General features: G+C 41.6%; 2 protein-coding genes across 2 annotated transcripts; one reads left to right on the top strand and one right to left on the bottom strand.

The window, feature by feature from the left end:
* The first annotated feature begins 4,783 nt into the window (after positions 1–4,783).
* On the top strand, positions 4,784–5,964 carry LOC120692302 (protein LURP-one-related 11-like). Its single transcript, XM_039975569.1, has 2 exons — positions 4,784–5,226; positions 5,380–5,964. Exons 1-2 carry the CDS (start codon positions 4,891–4,893, stop codon positions 5,749–5,751), a joined length of 708 nt encoding a protein of 235 aa, XP_039831503.1. The 5' UTR covers positions 4,784–4,890; the 3' UTR covers positions 5,752–5,964.
* A 926-nt stretch (positions 5,965–6,890) lies between these two features.
* LOC120687518 lies at positions 6,891–17,956 on the bottom strand. Its single transcript, XM_039969532.1, has 28 exons — positions 17,711–17,956; positions 17,420–17,594; positions 17,171–17,337; positions 16,079–16,195; positions 15,874–16,005; positions 15,527–15,704; positions 15,093–15,273; positions 14,073–14,194; positions 13,889–13,980; positions 13,597–13,633; positions 13,291–13,351; positions 12,843–12,991; positions 12,628–12,698; positions 12,367–12,537; positions 12,194–12,262; positions 11,394–11,492; positions 11,214–11,303; positions 10,473–10,548; positions 10,299–10,398; positions 10,133–10,208; positions 9,795–9,974; positions 9,211–9,333; positions 9,040–9,123; positions 8,722–8,906; positions 8,501–8,639; positions 8,357–8,416; positions 8,061–8,165; positions 6,891–7,639 (listed from the first exon to the last, which is right to left on the bottom strand). Exons 1-28 carry the CDS (start codon positions 17,864–17,866, stop codon positions 7,526–7,528), a joined length of 3,309 nt encoding a protein of 1,102 aa, XP_039825466.1. The 5' UTR covers positions 17,867–17,956; the 3' UTR covers positions 6,891–7,525.
* Positions 17,957–20,680: the final 2,724 nt, after the last annotated feature.

The following is a 20,680-nucleotide window of genomic DNA, read 5'->3' as shown; positions in this document are numbered from 1 at the left end:
TACTGTTTCTTTTTTTTGGCCGTCGATAAAAACCTCTAGGCTTTTCGTTTTGAGTTTTGCTCCGGTGGTCTCTTCCATTAGAATTGCACACATCTTAAAGCAAACATATAACTAAATTTAATTAATTAAACATATGAGACTTGCATTGGAATTTTTTAGGATTAGAGTGTTGGAGATTAGCGAATGATTCTGATTTATTCCTACAAAGATCGTGGTTATTTGTGTTGATTATGCAATGGAACCTGAAAATCCATATTGGAACTCCACAAATTCATAAACATTACTCCCCACAAATACAACAAATTTTGCCTTGCCACTACCGCGCGACAATGTGAACCCCTGCCTCGCCCTGTGTGCTGCCACGAACTCGCGCCTGGAGCAGCAGCAGCCTCCCTGTCGGCGGGTCGGACGCCCCGCGCGCCAGGCAAGACTCAAGAGCGACCGGGCATGGCATCCATAAGGCCGGGCCCAGACCCATATCAAAATTAATTAAATTAATTATTTTCTTGCTTTAAATTTGTGCAATTTTTATGGAAGGGTCCAACTGAGCAAAACTCGTTTTGAGTTTTATCCATACCATACTTTCGATTTAGGTACCTAGTTGAATATACCGAGTAATATGGAAGCAGTACACGGTACCATATAGGGGGGAAAAAGGATAATACTCCCTCCGTCCCAAATTATTGGTCGTTTTGGTTTTGGATTTTTTAGATACGTAGTTTTGGCTATGCATCTAGATATATATTATGTCTATGTGCATAATAAAATTAATGTATCTAGAAAAGCCAAAACGACCAATAATTTGGGACGGAGGGAGTACCATCTAAGACTCGCTGAGATGGAGGAGAGAACAAATAGTGCCTCCTACATACAAGTATAATGCGAACCCAAACTTTAGAGATGTACAAAAACATTGATAATATATCCACCATGTCCGACAACCCATTATCTTTTGAACAGATACAATTACAAACCTTGTTAAACCTCTCACTGGTCTACATCACCACCTGCCAGTCTACATGAAAATTTGGCTACGAGAAAAAACAAGGCTCACATTACAAACGGGTTCCTAAAAAAACAGTAATTGGTCGCTTGCAACTCCCGCGCGCACTGCATCGACCTCGATGTACATCCGGCGCTCCTAATTTTTGCTGGAACGGAACATCCAGCAGTGCCCCCAAGCTCCTCCATGGACAAGCCCTCGATCATGCAACTCTCTGACCTGACAAAACCCTAGCAACACATCACCTCTTCGACGGCGGCGCTGTCTGCTCTCCAAGCGAGTTGGACTCACATATACCAGCCCACGGACAAGAAAAGACAAAACAAATATGCTAGACAACAAAAAAACTACGAACCGACCTACCATGTGAACGCAGACAGATCGTCAACAGGGGTACAGTCGTACTTTGTTTGTGAGATATAAAAATAATAAATTTCTAACAAATCATCTGACAAATTTGTTATCATATCATCTTACAAAATACTTCGTTTCTAACAAATTTCTAACAAACTTTCTGGTTTGAAATTTGTTATTTTTATATCTTACAAACGAAGTCGAGTTTGGACAAGATATTTTATAAAATTGTGTATTATCATATCATCTGCATGTGTGATTTTTTTGGTAAATTTAGACGGCTTTTTGGCTATGGTTTGCATGAGTTTTCACAGCAAACTGGTTTGCATAGCATACGTTGTGTTTATAAAAAGACAAATACATGTAGGGTTAAAAAATTTTGCTTGACGGAGTAATTAAAGTTCGGTTCCGATAATTGAGACCGCAAGGTTTGTGAACGCCATGTTGGATCTCTTCACGAGCGAACCCAATCATCATTTTAGTTGTGAGGTGGGAAAGAGGGGATGTGAAAATATGATTATTGATTTTTGTAGCACATTCAGTTAACTATCTGAATTGGAAATGAACAAAAAGGGAAAAAGATAAAGAAAGATCACTCTCCGCTTTTGGGCCTGTTCTTTTGCAGTGGTGGACCGTCTTTTTTTTTGTTTGAGGGTACTTTCGGGGCCCAATACTTTTAGGCCTAAGCAGTGCTACTTCTCTCTAGCCTGCCTAATTCCCCTATTTGGATCATCCTAGATTATTTATCTCGCGTCCCCACGTTGAGCAGTTCACCTGATGCATAATACAGTTCGTTATTGCTGTCTGTTCCTGCCTTTTTCTGGAGCATCATCAGTATATATATCAGGCTACTGATTTTCGCTTTTCTTATTATTATTTTTCGCAAAGCCCACGATTTCACATGTGTCCGTCCACGCGTTGCTGAATAAATCGATTTTCTGGAGCTGCCTGTCCGGCCGATGACCCGAGTGATGAGTGAAGCAAAGCTTGACTTTTTTTTTTTTTTGAAAGCACCGGGCAAGAGCTCTCCTCTGACTGGCATTTGAATTATTAATAGAAAAGGAGCGGGAACGACAAATTAAAGACAAAAAATATCCCACAATGGGCAAACAAAAGAACACACCCCACTCTCAAGCTAGCCATTAATTAAAGGGAGCGCTTGGTATTATTACACACACCAAGCTGTAGCCTCCTCTCCTTGATCACCGCATGAGGAGTGATGTCGATCGCTGGAAGATCTGCACGTTTTTCTTTCCTTCCACAACTCCCAAGTTTACCAACTAAGCAGCGCGCTTAATAATTGAATACTGCTAGGATATAAACAAACTGATTTAATTTGTACCTAGAGCACTGAGAGAATGTATACATTATCGTGTATCCAGATCACAAGGGGGAAAAAAGCACAAGAGTTATGTTAGGCCTCAACAAACTAAAAAAGCACAAAAATAGGTAGAATAATAATAGCAAAAAAACAAAAGGGACACTAGCTAGCAGCTGATCTATGGTGACGAGAAAGTGGAAGGAATGGTACGAAAAGCTCGCACGGTTAGGTTCTTGGATATATTGTACCGCATTTGTAGATGTGGCATGCATGCATGGTGACGACATGGATATACATGTCTATTCGAGAGTACCCTCCATTCATTTTTAGTGTTAGGTCGCCGTACGGCTTTGCTTATTCTCATTATTATCCTGCTGTGTCGTACTGGATCAGAATCAGACACCCTCTAATCGGATCCACTTGGCTGCTTCACTTTGTGAGCATACATATTTTAATGCGCAAAAGTGCAAAAAAGAGTCCCTGAAAAGGGTCATAGCGCACACAAGTACCTTTTCTTGTCCTTTCTCATGGCCCATCTGATGATCAAAAGCGTGAGAGTTTAGTAGGGTGTGACGTGATCAGACAATAACCAATGGTTTCAGCGGTTTTTGTCCCATTCTGCTCGGATAAGAGTAACTAATATAACTTGGCAGCTGACATTGGACTGTTCAGTTCGTCAACGTCCCAAGCTCCCCTGTTGCTCTAGTTTAAGTTTGATGTACCCAGATGAAGATACGTGCCAGACTACCAGAGTACTAATCTACTACATAAAGCCGTGAACCCACTGAATTAGCACAACGTATATTAGCGCATTACATATTTCATTCACACACTATGCATAAATGAAATCACATTTTTCATCCTTTTGAGTCGATCAATGGACATTATATAAGAAGTGTTTTTAGTTTCTGTAAGGATCTAATGTCCATACATCATGAGTAATTTTAGTTTCTTCATAAAGAAGTTTTAGTTCCCCCCGATGGACAAGCAATGCTCTGCACAGTTACATTGGTGCTTGCCGGCCGGTGCTCGTAGCTGACGCTTGCTTTATGATGTAACTGTGAGCACCCACGCGCGCCTTACCCCATGCATACCAGAATTATAAGTGGACATGTTAGGTACTCCTAGGTAACTGAACCCACGTTTTGGCCATTCACGCTATCGAAAAAACACTAGCTCCCACAAGTGACAAAACACAATTGCTGTTGTTGATCATATGTTTGATCACTTGCTTCCATTTGATAATCTTATAAAAACAAAACATACATACGTTTCCATAAATGCAACGTTTATGGAAATAGTAATTGTTTATGAAAATAGTAATTGTTTATGAAAATAACTTTACTGAGACTGTCGTCGAGATCTGATGTAAAGACGGAAAGCAAGCAAATCGTGTTCTTGGGCTTTTGTATCACACATATATATGTTGCCATATATATATATATATATATATATATATATATATATATATATATATATATATATATATATATATATATATATATATATATATATATGGTGTGGATAGAGAGAGCGCGCGGGCAGTCACCTTGCTCTCAGTTGGCTCTTCAGAAAAAAAAAAACTGAAGAGAGAAAAGGCGGCAATGGCGGCATACATCTATGCAAATAATATAATGCTATGCACACACATCGTTCTCTGAATGGCCAGCGCCATTGGACGCATGGTTTCATATGCCTCTCGCTCAGCCAACGAGATTGCGCGAAGCAGCCAAAACTGCACAAGCTTTGACTAGAGCCAACTTGATAAGCATGCATGGAACGAGCAATGCCTAATCAGATGCGGTAATTCAGGTTATGCATATTTAATCTGAAGGTACGCCCATGAGATTGAGAGCGATCCCCTAGCTACCCAAAAAAAGAACACGTTCTTTTAACATGTCGACGTACGTGAACGCCGCCGCCGTCGTCATCTCCTACAAGGCTGCAACTACACTTTAATCAAGCGCGCAAAGTAAGCGTGCGTATGCAAAGTGCAAAAGCTCTCGGTCTTCTCGTCTCCTGCTTATATATATATATATATATATATATATATATATATATATACACACACACACACACACACACACACACACACAAATAGTTGCAAAGGCGCCCGGCGTAATCAGCTGTTAGAAGAACAAGAAGTGGTGCGCGCGGTACAATACAATCGACCGCGTTTATTAGTAGCTAGTTTTGGAGGAGCGATCGATCGATGTGTTGTAGTAGCAGCTTCAAGCTGTGGGGGGCGATGGTGAGGGTGCACTCCGCGTCGTCGCAGGGGCTCGACGCGGCCGTTGCTTCCTCCTCTGATCAGCCAGCGACGGCGGCGGCGGCGGCGGCGCGGTCGCCCCAGCTGGCGGGGAGCGAGCAGCCGGAGGTGTTCACCATCTGGATGAAGTCGCTGGTGCTCAACGGCAGCGGCTGCACCGTCTACGACTCCGCCGGGAGCATCGTCTACCGCGTCGACAACTACGGCGCCCGCCGCGCCGCCGACGTCTGCCTCATGGACCTCGCCGGCAACGTCGTCCTCCAGATACTCAAGAAGGTAGTAAGCGATTGATCTCTTCATCATTAGAGAATTAATTATTACTAGTCTCCACGAACGGAACAGCTAGCAAGCTTGCTAATCTGGCACGCGATCGAGCTTCATCTTTTGGTTGTCCTTCATCGATCTGGTCGTGGTGGCCTGCACGCACTGCAGAAGCTTGGGTTCGGGAGGAGGTGGGAGGGGTACAGGTGGAGCGGCCAGGAGCAGGAGCGGCGGCCGTGGTTCAAGGTGGCCAGGGCGTGGGCGTGGCGCGGGCCCTCGCGCTGCACCTGCGAGCTCAGGGGCGACGCGGCGGCGGCGACCGTGCGCTACAGGATGGACGACGGGAGGATCGCGCCGTCTCGCGGCGCCAGGATCGTGGACGGCGCCACGGGGCTCGCCGTGGCCGAGGTGAAGCGGAAGACGACGCCCGCGGGGGTGGCGCTGGGCGCCGACGTGCTGACCCTGGCGGTGGAGCCCGGCGTCGACCGCTCCATCATCATGGGGCTCGTGCTCGTGCATGGCCTCATCAACCGCGCCATGTGAGGCACCGACGATCGAGAAGATGATCAGCTGGATGAACGTTACTAACTACTACAGTATATAAGCATCAGAAGAGGAGACTGCCCTCGATCGATTTTGTTCTTCCTAATACACTGCGTTTTTACCTTAGTTTGTGAGGGACTAGCTACATGGTAACTACGGAGAGATGAGTGATTCTGTGTAATTAGCCTCTTAAGCAGAGATAAGTCTTGTCCACCCGGTTTATTTTAGAATTTTGAGTAGGCCAATCTCAGAGAGAGGAGTGTCATCGTACAATTACAAGATTGTAAACAGGGGCGAATCAGCGGTGGGTCTGGAGGGACTCCAGTCCTTCCTATCTCCGCTGGATTCATAGAGCCCCTCCTAAACCCTCCTATAAATTTTTGACATAAATACAATACGAGGAGATGCTAAAACTGTTTAAAGGTAGAAGAAAGCCTCTCCTAATAACTATCTTGTACCGTGAACTAGATAATCGAGTCGGGAGAGTATCATTATGATGACATTACTCTCACATCCCATAATACTCCCTCTTCACCAAATTTAATGCTTATGACCTCCCATTGAAATTGACCTTAGTGATCCACTACATTTCAACACTCCATTTTTCTAGAACTATTGGCTTAAAATTTGCAGATTTAAAATGCCCTATGGTAATGTAAGCACATGAATTGATTGAGATAATACGGGGCACTCTACAGGATGGCTCCCTATAAACATGAACGGTATACTTCTATCCAACCTTGTCCCCAAACCAAACGAACCATTAGGTCATGCTCGTTTAGTCGTTTCCCCCGACAAACGCCAGCAAGAATAACGCAGTATTATAACTAACACCATACAAAATCTGGTAGTCCGTTCACTAGTCCGAACGTAAAGCGTGGACCGACCGGATAATGCCAAGACATTCAGAACGAAAGGTCAGAACTTGCAAATGAGTGAAGAAGCTGCCAGGAACAAAGCACAATTCATGTTGACCATGCTACCTGGAGTAACAATTTTACTACGATAGATTAAGAGTGTCTTAACACCATACAAAATCCGGTAGTCCGTTCCCTAGTCCGAACGTAAAGCTTGGACCGACCGGATAATGCCAAGATATTCAGAACGAAAGGTCAGAACTTGCAAATAAGTGAAGAAGCTGCCAGGAACAAAGCACAATTCATGTTGACCATGCTACCTGGAGTAACAATTTTACTACGATAGATTAAGAGTGTCTTTGGTAGGTCGACAGCACTCTAATCCTCAAAAAGGTGATACTAAATCCATTTACAAAACGATTCTACAGTAATTATGATTAATAAATTGAATTAGACACTGACCGCAACGATAAGTTAATAGGCCTGGTGCTCATACTGTACACTTGCACACATAGGCTCTATACCTTACAATCTAATAATGATTTTTTTAATGATGGAAAATGGTAGGCCAAGCCAGACCCTAGGTCATCTCCAGGCTTCAAGGGGGCAGTACAACAAATGCGATCTATTTTTAGTTCTTTTTTTTTCTGATGGAGATCCGCTGCAGTCAAAACTGCAGCAGGGCTACTACTAACCACAGACCAGCTGGTCTGTCTAAATCCACGATGCATGGCCAGCGTGAAGGCAGCAACCAGATATGTACTTTCGCCACTGTGCTCCACCTGAACCATCGATTCTATTATCTGGATATGGATGGCTCTCTCACTGCTGTTTTCGAACTGCGCTGAACCTGCACGACATGTAGCCTCCAGCCTTTGTGCTTTGCACCATGGCTCATGATATATGCACAACATCAGCTACATAAAATAGCTTAGCGTTGTCTTTTTCCTTGATCCCCCGTCCCCATAGAGATCATTCCATTGCACAAGCTCGCTCATGTTTATGGAATCTGAGGAGACACTTGCACAGACCTACAGGAAAAAGACACCACATTTGTTGTGAGCAATGTTATTAGACACAATGAACCATCGGAACAGCTTTGAGAGGAGAGCAGAGATTGAAATGCACTAAGTCAGCTTTGAACAGCTTTAGTTTTGTCCTAAGTCAAATCTCTCTAACTTTAAACAAAACTATAGAAAAGCATGTTAAAACATCTATAATACCAAATAAATGCACTAACAAGGATTTAACAAAACTGATTTGAATTGTAGATGCTGGTGCATTTTTCTATAAATTTGGTCAAAGTTAGAGTGGTTTGACTATAAACAAAACTTAAATGACTTACATTTTGGAACAGAGGGAGCAGCATTTTTATGAAAATAAAGCATTACTAGTGACAGAAGCACATCCTAGTGTATCAAAATAAAGAACCAACAAAAAATGAGGACATACCTGTTCATGCGCATGTATGAAATCACTTATTCTTAATGCACGCACATCATTGCTCGAGTGCGATGGAGGCACCGGCCTATTTGCTGCTTCTGCTGCTGCTCTCTCCTGTAGGTGGACAATGCACATGAACTCATTTCATATTAAGCAAACCATCCATCAGTTTATAACAGACACCACCACTCCACCAGTATCAAATGTTATGTTGATTTTATTACTTTTGATATATAAGAACCTGAAGGACTAGAGACCACAACAGATAGGAAAAAACTACAGAAACGCAGGTGGTTAAAACAAACCTTCTTCTCCTTTTCAAGAATCTCTCTAATAGGACGATGAGCAGCAGTAACACACAGATTCTGAAAATTAATTGCAGACAGCAATGAATATTTGATTTTAAGAATAAGTATGATAAGAAATCCGTAACATTTGTAGTAACATACCTTGAGATCACTACCCGAGTACCCTTCTGTCAAGTTAGCTATAACTTCAAGATCAACATCATCTGCCAATTCTTCCTTGGCTAGTATCACGCTAAGGATTTTTCTCCTATTTGATGCATCTGGTAAATTCACCATCAGCCTAGAAAAAAATTAACCCATAAGACTGCAGCTAACAAACTATTTACAGATGTTCTATTAGATTATAAAAAATTGGTAATCACCTCCTGGGAAGCCTCCTAACAACCGCCTCATCAAGATCAAATGGCCGGTTAGTTGCAGCAAGTACTAATACACGTTCTTTCTCCTTTGTTCTTAGACCATCCCAGTTCACCATAAACTCATTTTTCATCTTACGCATGGCTTCATGCTCTCCGGGGTTCTCACGCCTTCCCAACATGCCATCAACCTAAAAAAAGGGCAGAAGATAAGCAGGAAAGCATGGACCACTATGAGTATTGACATTGAAGTTGCGAACTACAGAGAGGGTGCCCCCATATGTAGAAATCAATCAAAAATGTTGTTTAACAGAACATTCTTACCTCGTCAACAAAAATCACACTTGGAGCTATTTTACTTGCCAATGTAAACACAGCTTTCACGAATTTTTCTCCTTCACCAAGCCACTGGAAAATTGGTGATTTAGATGCAATAATGCAGATACCCAAAATTTCCCCCCAAAAAAACATAGCAGGCTATCTGATGATAAGTACCTTCGAAGAAATACTCGACATCGATATGTTTATGAAGTTAGCACCAGCCTCAGTTGCCACAGCCTTAGCAAGCATCGTCTTTCCCGTACCAGGAGGGCCGAATAGCAAAATTCCTTTACATGGCTGGTGGAATACAAACCAAAAAAAAAGTCAGCTTCCTATTGGCTTAGTGTTCCAGCATTGCTGGCATAACATTAAAAAAAATTCTTCCCCCACAACCAACAGAAAAATAACTGGTAATAAGTAACATGAAAGAAAAAGCATTTGCTATTCCTTTTTTTTCAATCCAACTTGGTACAGTGCAGCATTTATGAGGTTCATCTGATGCATGCTAAAATGAAGGTCATAGGATGATTAAAGATGTGTCAGTTTTAACTGTCCCACCCCAAATGGGTTAACAGTTGCGAGACATGGTCAAATTTGCCTCATTTGTTAATTGTAAGCAACGATTGGATTGTATGATTCAAGCGAACAAGATGGAAAAGTAGTGCAATATATAGAAGCATTACAGAAAAAAGAATCATTCAAAAATGTTGCTCACAAATAGCGCAGCTAATTATAACAGGTAGTATCCAACTATCTACCTTCATAAGTTGTCCTCGGTTGAAAAGTTCAGGTCTTTGCAATGGAAGCATCACTAACTCCTTCAGAGTATCCTTGACACTCTCCAAAGCTCCAATGTCCTCGAAGGTAACACCAATTTCATGTGGGGGGATAACATCAGCAAGGAGCCTCTTTTCAAATTCGTTTTCCGTAGCAATATCCTGAGAATGCGAGGCAAGAATAGTAAGCTGTATGCAATGTAAATTTTGAAAGAACATGGTCAGAAATAATTTATAGTTTCATATTTTTTCGCTGGGTGGTTACAGTTACAGTTGCAACAGAAATTGAGCTGGATGTAATATATCAAAAGAGTGGCAACCTTGAGAGATTTCCTTTTAGAGCTGCTCTTTGATCCTGATTGGATACTTTCCAACATGTCAACTCCATATTTAAGACTGCAATGTAAATAATAAAACAATAAACATTTTTGCGCGGATGAAATAATTTATTGACAAGCTGCTGAAGCAATGGATAAGATCTGAAACCTTTCACTGGATAGGGTAAACTGCACACTACTTGAAGGGTCTGGAATAGTACAGCTCTTAAGTTGATGGCTCAAAGCGAAACCAATTATTTTATCAATACCTAAAAAATAACAATGAGGCCATCATGACATTGGGCAAATTTGATATATTTCATCAATATAAAATGGCACTCACACTCATTTGTAAGAATCCGATCCTTAACCAATATCGCCTCAAGGTCAGGGCATTCCAATCCAATCTTCGTTAGAAACTGAGAGCAATGGCAGAAGGATTAGTTGAGATAATAATATGACAAGTGCAATGCAGTAACAAGTCCAAGGTGTAACTAGAGTCAAGCTCTGTTACATATCTATAAATATGCACTTCAAAATAGGAACTTTCTCAGTCAAGGATTCCATCAATAAGTCAAATTCCTCTGGTCCTTCATAGAGTTAATAGAGCTTGCACATGTACAACACAAATAGGCAAAGAAAAAATATAACACATTGGACTAATCCCACGTATCAACAATATTTTACATTTTTATTTTTTGTAGTGTGTTAGGTGCAACTTTGACCATTATTTTCTATTAGGATATATCTAACAAATTAATGAGGTTATGGAGTACTTTTCTAATAAATCGATGATGTGGTTAAAGTACTTTTCAAGACAAATCTACACCTATGATTCAAAAATTGACAGAATCATATCCATATGTAAAGTATTCGTGACCGGACGGTAGCTCACAGATATACTGTATTTTATTATAAAACACAGATAATAACATAAAATTTATGTCCAAACCCATGAAAGAAAGTGTTGCGCATTGCCTAGAACAACCATGTAAACCACAAATTACTCGAATTCATAAATGTTGATAAATATATAATGCATAAATTGTTTAAATAAGCAATTGGTTTTAGCACAAATACTTACAGAGCGTATTTTTGAAATGTTGGCATTTCCTTTAAGAACTTCGATATCTCGGTTTAACATCTCGTTCCACTGTGAAAGCTCCATTTCATCCTGTAACATTTGTCCCACATATATTCACAATAAATGCCAGAAGATACTTAAAATTAATCATCCTTTTGGAAGTACTTCCAAATAACATACTTGTGGTGCCTGGAGCGTCACTTTATTTGGGAAAAGTTTGGTTAGATGCTTCAATGCCTTTGAAGCTTCTTTACTTTTATCATTTATCGCATCAATGTCCTGCATTTCCTTACATTAGGTTGTATCAAGAAAATGCACCAGTAAAGTGGACAACATATGATTAGTGAAAATAACAATACTGCAACTCTAGTTTAACAGTAAAAAACAGTGGAAGATAGAGAAGACAACTGAAAAATAAGAATATAAACCCTAAGTAGGGAGTGGAAAAATGATTGTTTGAGTACAACATGAAAAAAAATGTTGCAGTTTTGACATCTGATGGTATAAAATAGTACTTAGATTGTAAGACTAGTATACCAACAGTTGTCATGCATAATTCATTAACACGTAACCCAGACTAGTCAATGATCATACAGTACCCATATGCAAGCATAAGATCGTAACTAAATTGGTAGAAGTAGATGGTTCGTCAGAAACCTTATAACTAATGAAATACTACCACCAGTAAAAAATGTTTCACGTTATGAACAAATCCGTTCAAACTTTTGGAACTTTGACTACCGGCATTTTATTCAAATATTTAGTTTGGAATATGTGGAGTTTTCTTTTAAAAAACTTCTGTAATTTATTATGGACTGTACAGGATTAAAAATACAAGAACCATGCACAGTTCAGAACACCAACTACTTTTGAATGGATATAATCTCACAACTTGATTGGATTAAAAAGACAAGAACCATGCCAAGTCCAGAATGCCAACTGTTTTGAATGGAGGGTTAGTTGGTATAATTAAAAGTTACCTGTAATGCAAGGTCAAGTATAGCCTGGCTGTACGGGAACTTTGAAAGAAAAAGAGAACTGGCATTTGCCTGCAACACGGAGCTTGCACTTTGTTAGGTACAAGCGTTAAGTAAACAACATGACAGGCTTAATGTAGCATCAAGTCTAGTATCGTTTAAATTATAAAACATACCTTATCTTTACGATTGTCAGGCTGGATTTGAGATCCAATAATAAAAGCACCGGCTGAAAAATGCTTAAGCTTGCCCTTCAGACCATGGTAGGAGTCATTATTCCCACAAATTTTCTCTGTGTCCTTCAGAAAAAGGATTAAAGGGCCATGCTGAACTTCTTCAGAGATAAACTGTACAGCAAACACAGTAAGTGTAAGGAAAACAAAAATAGCATAATATATAACAAACCCTGGAAAAAAACGAACACAACTGGTAAATACCTCAACTATCACGTCAAATGGATGTTTGGATCTAACTTCCCATCCTGGACTATCAGGGCATAACGAATCAACTGGAAAAGCAACAGGTAGGAACATTATCTTAACAATTGAAGTGTGGCAATAACCATGAAACAATTGGGCATAGCTGCATAAATAATAAACATGCAGTTTATTTTCATAACATCATTTATTCACGATATCAGCAAAGTACTAACCTGGACAAAATAAACCATGATCAACTTCACAATTGCCTCCAAGATCATTACCTCCTTGAATTTGTTTATCAAACCTTACACCAACCTTTGATAATCTATTTTCTTCAAAAGGAAGACATATTTCACCCTGTGAACCAAAATCTGGAGGGCTGCAGATTGAACAATTTAACAAAACCCAGAAGCAGATATTAATACATCAAAATAGTTGTAAGATGAACAATAAGAAAGTTTATTTGATTTCAGCAACAAAATGACTCATATCTTTGGCGAACACACAAATTATAAGTCTCAAAAGTCATATGTCAGACAACTAAATCAGATAAAACGATAACCCCTTTTTCTTCTACATGGCAATAACATTTAAATTCAGGCAATTTCATTTAAAATAAATGGCTTATTAACACTGTGATAAGCACATATAGAATCAATCGTAGGCAGCGAGTTGTACCTCTGTCCATCAAGAATAATGCCTGCTGACTGTAACGAACCAATGTATCTCACTCTATCACCTGAAAGAAAATAATGACAAGAACAACACCATAGCAAAAATTAAAACCTTATCACTGCATCTACTACGCTAGTTTGTGGACAAACATATAAATTCAATCAGCTGTTTTCTGCATTGCCACTGGTACACTGGTCAGTGTTGTGGATAAAATGCATTTTAAAACTAAAAGAACATTGCTGAAATTCTAACTGGAGAAACTTAAATTTCAGATCAGCCTTTAAAGTCGCATAATATCAATGTTCTTGCCTTTTTTGTATGACTCTGATTCCTTGGAAGCCTGCCCCTGAACAACAAAATATAAATGAGTACCAAATACAAGTAAATATCCAAAGTCCTCTTAGAGTGCACATTCAAAACAAGTTTTTTATTTTAAAAATGAAATAGATGAAGATGAGAAAGACTGATGTATAGATAGAGTGGTCAAATACAGAAAATACAGCAGCGGTGTGATGTTTAAAACCTTGGGAAACATATTAGTTTTTGTCATAAGAAGTGGAAAATAGAGAGAAAAAACGGAGGTGGTTGTTCAGGGTCTTACACCAAACAGCATGGAAGAATCCACCGTGAGCAACCTAGCACCAAAATACTTTGCAAGTGCTTTCACCAGATATTCTTGATAGATCTCAGTTCCTATAGAAACATAAACCACACTCAATAAAAAATAGCCATAATAATTGTGGGTTTTAAAGTTGCAATAGCATACAGTGTTTACACGCAAATACCTGCTGGGCCAGATAGCAGCACTCGTTGACTAAGAGAAGATATATCTTTTGTAAACTTGAAGTAGTTCTTGCATTCTAAATGTAAATATGCTGATGACAGGAGAGCACATTTGCTATGCTCGCTGTGAGGACAAAAGGTTATTAGAAAACAATTCTTAACAAGTGGAGAATCACCCATCAAACTGAAAGACTGGAAAAAGGTTAGTCCTAGAGTGTAAACAGTAAAGTTCTAATATCACAGTATTTAGACATATCACATGAGGACAATATTGTAGATTTATCATCAAAAGCAAACTTACATATCATTGTGATTTTGATTATTTTTATTTTAATTACATATAGTTTAGTAATATCTAGAATAATGTCAGTATCCTAAATCAAAAGTAAATCAGACAATAGACAGTAAACTACTACTCGTCTGCTGCCATGACCAGCAGTTACACAGTGATATTAAGTACGACTATAATTTTGAGCATTACACTTACAAATTTCAGATGCATAAAGGAATTGGAATAAGCTCAGTTCACAATAAAATAACTGTCCACAAAATATTTTCTACAAATGAAATACAGGATTGGGGAAGCCAATAGTGTGAAATAGAACGGAGCCATGAGTTGAGTGTACGATTTTTTGTTCAGAAGACAATAGCATGAATAATAGTCATTTCCTAAAGAGAAAAGGCAACTCAAACAAAAAAGAACTAAGATCTTCAAGTTGCACTTGTACTCCCAAACAGAACATCATCACAAAGATTGTTCAGAATATATTGGCTGTGCAATTTTCAGGTAGAGGCTTATGACTTCCAAGAAGAAACGATAAAAACTATGCAAGATTAAAACATAAGTGCTGAATGACCAACCATCTTGTCAAGAGTGCAAATTATGGTGCGCACATGACACATTATTCACCAACTCAATGCCCCTATGCAGGGAAGACTAGTATCACATCTCTTAGCCAAACCAGTTACAACAAATCAAAAACACTCACATGAGACTATGAGATTGCTGAATGCATGCTTACCTTAGATAATAGGGGCAATTATCAAATGACTCAGAGATGTTACTCGGATCAACCATTGCATTTACCAGATCCTCCTTCAGTAGTTGCGACCGACCAAAAGATATATTATCTTCAGAGTTCAACTGGCTCTGCTCATCCATTGTTTTACATAAATTAAGTAGAACTGGGTCTGTTGATGATCCTGCAATAGTGTTTAAATATGAAATGTTAATCAAATACGTACAAAAAATACTCTTCGGTAAGCATGAAAGGAGAACAATGAGAGAAAACGGCACTATGCTTGGACCAGCCTGTATATGTAATCATCTAAACAGTTGTGATCTTAATAGGTCAGGGCTAGCAAGTAGAAGTTTAAAAAGAAGATTGACAGATATAAAGGCTAGCAAGTAAAAGTTTAAAAAGACGCAAAGATGATAAATATAAATTGGTCTCACCACTAGGAATCAATGAAGACCGGCCTTTTCCAAAGTAAAAGGTTGAGACTTTGCGACCTTTAGATGCTAAATGATCCTGGACATCTTTGAAGTGTGAATGTTGCCCCTGCTGGATGCTACTGCAAGTAGAGGATAATGTTGAAGCACTCGATTTCTCCTGCTGAAGTTGCTCAAATATCTACCATCACATTAAGGACCTTCAATGTCAAATGTTTACATGTCTAACCATTATTTATACATTATATCTATTACGAACAAATCTGATATAAACCATGCTTCTTCATCTGTGGTTAGCTGCAAACATAACTTATTTGTTAGATAAAGCAGTACGCAATAGAAAAGGATACATAAGCATGCCTCACGGGTGAACGAAAGATAATTTCATCTCCCCCATTCAAAGTAACTTTGGCAACCTTGTCCAAAGATTTCCCATTTACACGAACAACTTTGGAGTCAAAGATTTCAAGGAGTGCACCTCGCTAATACAATATGTTAGAATGGAAACAATATAATGAGTACAAATGGAGGGAAGGACAAAAACCTTCACAATACCTTAGCCTGCTTCAGTCTACAAACAGGTGAGGCAGTGGATGACTCGCCCAGTCTCAAATCATGATGCGCTCCATGACCAATAGTGAAATGTGATCCATAAATTGGAAGGGTAGGGTGCTGCGGCAAAACCAATAAATTAAACAAAGAGACATCAGTCTGATGAAACATTTCAATCATTTTAGCTGCACCTAAGAGCAATAACAGAGTTAGTTATCTCACTGAAGGACAAGCTTAAACATGTATATACAACAGCATACACACACAAGCACAAACAATGGAACGTTAAAATTTCCCAAATAATCTAGCCAACCATCACATCACATATAACCTAGCAAATAAAGAAAAAACGAACACAAAACGCAAACAGTTTCTTATGACATACGGCTTGAGATTTGAATTGCTATGTGACTTGTTAAATGATCAAGGGTCATTCAATGGCCAGAATATAATTTCCACCAGGTTTTTTTACAAGGCGTATTTCATTCTGTTAGGAACAAGTGGCTTGTTGTTGCTTCCATACAAGAAGTAAATGTTGATCATTTAACTGACCCGAGTGACCAAATTATTAACTAGGGCGATGCGACTAATCGTGAGTCCTTGAACAAGTGGACTGTTGTTGCTTCCATACAAGAACCAAATGTTGGGCCCAAGACAAGTAACTAACAAACTGAATAGTTACTCATGTTGTTATCCTCTGGATTCAATGCTGTGCAACAGATATGTGTGCTTAACTATGACTAAAATTAGTACTAGCCTGTCTACTAGTTGGAAAGTCAGCCCTCTGGTGACTTTGCTTTATAACATAATAACATTGGTTGTAAGATGATTTACATATGAAATTACTTTTCCGCGATTAGGTCTGTTAGACAAAAGCATACATTGCAAATGAATCTGAGTTTGAGGATGCTTTCTAGTTTAAGATTGGAAGACTTGGGAACAGCAACATAATAGCGTAGTAGGTTAGTATAGTTCTAGGTCACATATTCTGAGTTAGAAGATGAGATTTTTTAGTAGTTACACTGAATAATTGGCAGCTAAGGTCTGATCTGTACTGATCGAAAGAAAAGTGAAAGAACATGGGAAAAGGAGTACCGAGGCATATTGGGAAATCAGCCTGCACCAGGGCTCCTGCCGCCTGCTGGTGGCCACAACCTGGCGCTTATTCAGCATCCCCGCCATCTTCTCCGACAAATCCTTCAATTCTTTGGCTTTCTTTATCTTCGCCGATAAATCCTTGTCATTGGCACCCCGTTTATGCCCTGCAGCAACAGGGAAACTCGTCATACCCCAGGGCCCCAACCAGGACCTGTGCTGCGCACATCGGAGGGAGAAGGCTCGTACCGGCCGAGTTGGACTGCGCCTCCCTGGACCTCAGGAGGGCCTCCAGCTTGTCCATGGCGCCGGTCAGCGCCTGCAGCCCAGCCGTGTCCGGCAGCGGCCCCGCCACGGCGCCGGCCGCGGCCGCCCCGGCCTCGGCCGCCGACGGCTTCGCGATATCCGCCTCCGCGCCCGCAACCTACCGCCACCGAAGCGGCCACACACAACAACGAGAACCAACCAGATCAATACCGGAGGCCAGAACCCCGAGACCCAAAGCGGCCGCATGCACGTGGGGGCGGGGGAGATCCGGACCTTGGCTCGCTTCGGGGTCTGCGACGACGACGCGACCCCATCCCCCGCTCCCGCGCCCTCCGCCGGCGACGCCGCCGCGCCCTTCTCCTCCTCCTCCTCGGCCGCCGCCGCGACCGCGGGGCGCTTCGCCGCGGCGCTCCGCCTCGTCTCCACCATCTCCGACGGCGACGCGAGAACACGCGAGGGGGGCGGGGGGCAACGCGAGGAGAGAGAGAGAGAGAGAGAGAGAGAGAGAGAAAGGCGAGGAGGAAGACGAAAGGAAGCGGAGAAGAATACAAAACCGAAGGATTCGTTGGATTAGTATGGCAATTAGCCGGGGGGCCGAGGCGGAATATAATAATAAGGCGGCCGCCGCGACCACCAATCGCACGGTGGCGCCGCGACAGGTGAGACTGTGCTGTCCAGTCGATAGGAGGGGCGCGGCGCCTCCTCTCCTCGTGCGATAATGCCCAGACCCAACCGGAGAGCTCATTATCGCGTGGCACGGCGCGAACCGACTTGTTTCTGGTGGAGTTTTCGGAGAGAACTGGGCTCGAACTTATTTCATTTCACCGTCCTGTCTGAGACTTTAGCGTCTGATTGGTTGTCTACTAAAATTTACCATATAAAATATGTAGACATACCAAAAACACATTTAGCACTTACTCCATTTTGGTTGGAATCTAAAAAGTAGTTCACCTTCTAAACTTGCAACATTTTGGTAAAAAGGATTAGTATACTTACATTTTGGTACACCCATATTTTGGTAACTAACCAATCAAGCACTTGATGCTTCTCATTAAGATTAGATCCACTTGCTAGATCTAAAGATTTGAAGGGGGGTGGAGATCCAAGGAAAAAACATATTTCCACCCAAAAGCTAAAATGTTTTTCACCAAAACCTTCTACGTATCCACCCGGTGGGCTCAGATGCACAATGATAAATGGAGGGTATAAATTAATTATTATAAATTATTTCCATACTAAATAAATCAAGATATTCTATCAATCAATCCAACGGCTAATTAGGGGTGCCTTGATTGCCGCAGGAAATCTTTCTAAAAGCATGATGTATCCTTTCTTTCCATTACCGCATCTATAAAGTCGTACACCTCTACGGTTAATCATTCACCCTACCGTTGCCACGTCAAGGAGATGCAACCATATGATTTCTTCTTACAAGGCAGAATTTTTCCACCGATCGGAAGAGGCTTAACCTACGCCAAACATCTGATGCCACAAGAGCAATGTTGGGGGAGCCACCTTCGGGTGGCAAGCGAAGGTGTGGTGCGCGAAGAGTCCAGATCCTTAGATAAGGGCAATCGTGCGAAGCAAGCGAGCGAAGCCCCGCAAAGCAAGGGAGCGAAGCCCGGCGAAGCACGTGAGCGAAGCCCGGCGAAGCAAGTGAGCGAAGCCCACAAGCGAAGCACCGAAGACGCGAACAGCAGGACTCATCCCAAGGCAAGACAGACGAAGATCGGACGGCGAAGGACCGCGGACGAAGGCGTGCGTCTGAGGAGGCCCAGCCCGAAGGGTGAGGGACGGAGGAACCCGCGGAAAGGCCCACTTGCCAGTCCAGCTGTAACCCACTATCGGTGTCTTTTGTGTAATGTTACTTTAGTGCCCACGATATATTCCAGAAATGTAGCCGTTAGGGGGCATTACGGAGAATTCACGCCGACGGGTAGTTGAGCCACCGGCTATAAATACACATGTAACTGCCTGTGATGGGACATTGAATACTGAGAGTTATTGATCATGCTTTGATTTTCGTGCCTTTGTTCCGGTTGTCATTTTCCCTTCGAGGCTTCACCCTCCATGAACAGGGCTGTTGTGATATCGGTTCACCATGAAGGGTATCTTACACCAACAAGCAACGGGACATCGCATCCAACACCAAGGTATGTCTCCTGCCCATGTTGCAATATTTGTTGTGATAGCAGTTTTATTTTGTTAGTTAGCAAGGAGGTGTTGTTCATCAGAGTTTTGAAAATCATACCTTAGGTCATCGGTGTCTCACATCATTCGTGTTTCCTTGGTCGTCACTGGCGGCATTCCCCGTTGCACATTAAGTGGTCGTCGGAACTAGCGCCCGTTATCCTAGCGGTCGGCAATCAGCAGCAGTCATCTATTCTAATCCCCTCGTGTCATTTTGATCATGATTGTTGGGTATATACAAAATATATTGGGAAATAATATTTATTTAGTTATTTTACCCATCAATTTGGATCCTCCTTTTTTCCACCATGGAAAATATTGCAGCCGATGTGCTAAGGCCAGTCTCAATGGGAGTTTCATGGAGGGTTTCATGACATTAAATACCTTCACTTTTGCTGACACGACAAGAAAAGAGAAGGAGAGAGAAGGATGGGGTTTCATGGGATATGAGGAGAGTTTCATCACCATGAAACACATCTGGCACAGTTACCTAGTTCTCAGGCTGTTGGCGAGGCGTTGTCGTCTGAACGCCCTTTTCTGATTGAGTTGACGACGATGCTCATAGAGGTCATCTGCCGGCTGCTGCTCGTCTAGCTGGACGGTGACGGTCACCGCCGGAGGAGGAGGTGGAGCGGGTAGTGCCTCCTTGGCAGCGACTTGAGGTTCAGGAGTCCCAGGGGGAGTAGTTTCCATGTTGTCGGAAAGGTACTCGTCAAAATCTTCAGAGTTGTAATCCTCAAGATTGAGGCGCTCTGTGGCGTCACCCTCCGGTTCTTCAGAGATGCGGACCATGAGGATTTCCCGACAGAGGTCTTGAACTTCCTTGGCTTGCTTGCTTGAGGACGGGTCTACGGGAGTACTCTGTGTATATGACAGATCCGTTGGCTGAGGATCTTGCATTTTTTCTGAGGTGTACCGTCCATCCTTGTGGCATCGCATATATAACCAGGTTTGGTAAAGAGTCCTGGTCGGACTTATGGTAGTTAGCCGAGTTGGACTCGACTTGTTTGCTGTACTGGATTAGGTCATCCAGGTGGTCCTCCGAGCTGGATG

Source organism: Panicum virgatum, chromosome 9N, assembly GCF_016808335.1.
Source record: "Panicum virgatum strain AP13 chromosome 9N, P.virgatum_v5, whole genome shotgun sequence".
NCBI lineage: Eukaryota > Viridiplantae > Streptophyta > Magnoliopsida > Poales > Poaceae > Panicum > Panicum virgatum.
This window is presented reverse-complemented; position numbering and strand designations above follow the sequence as displayed.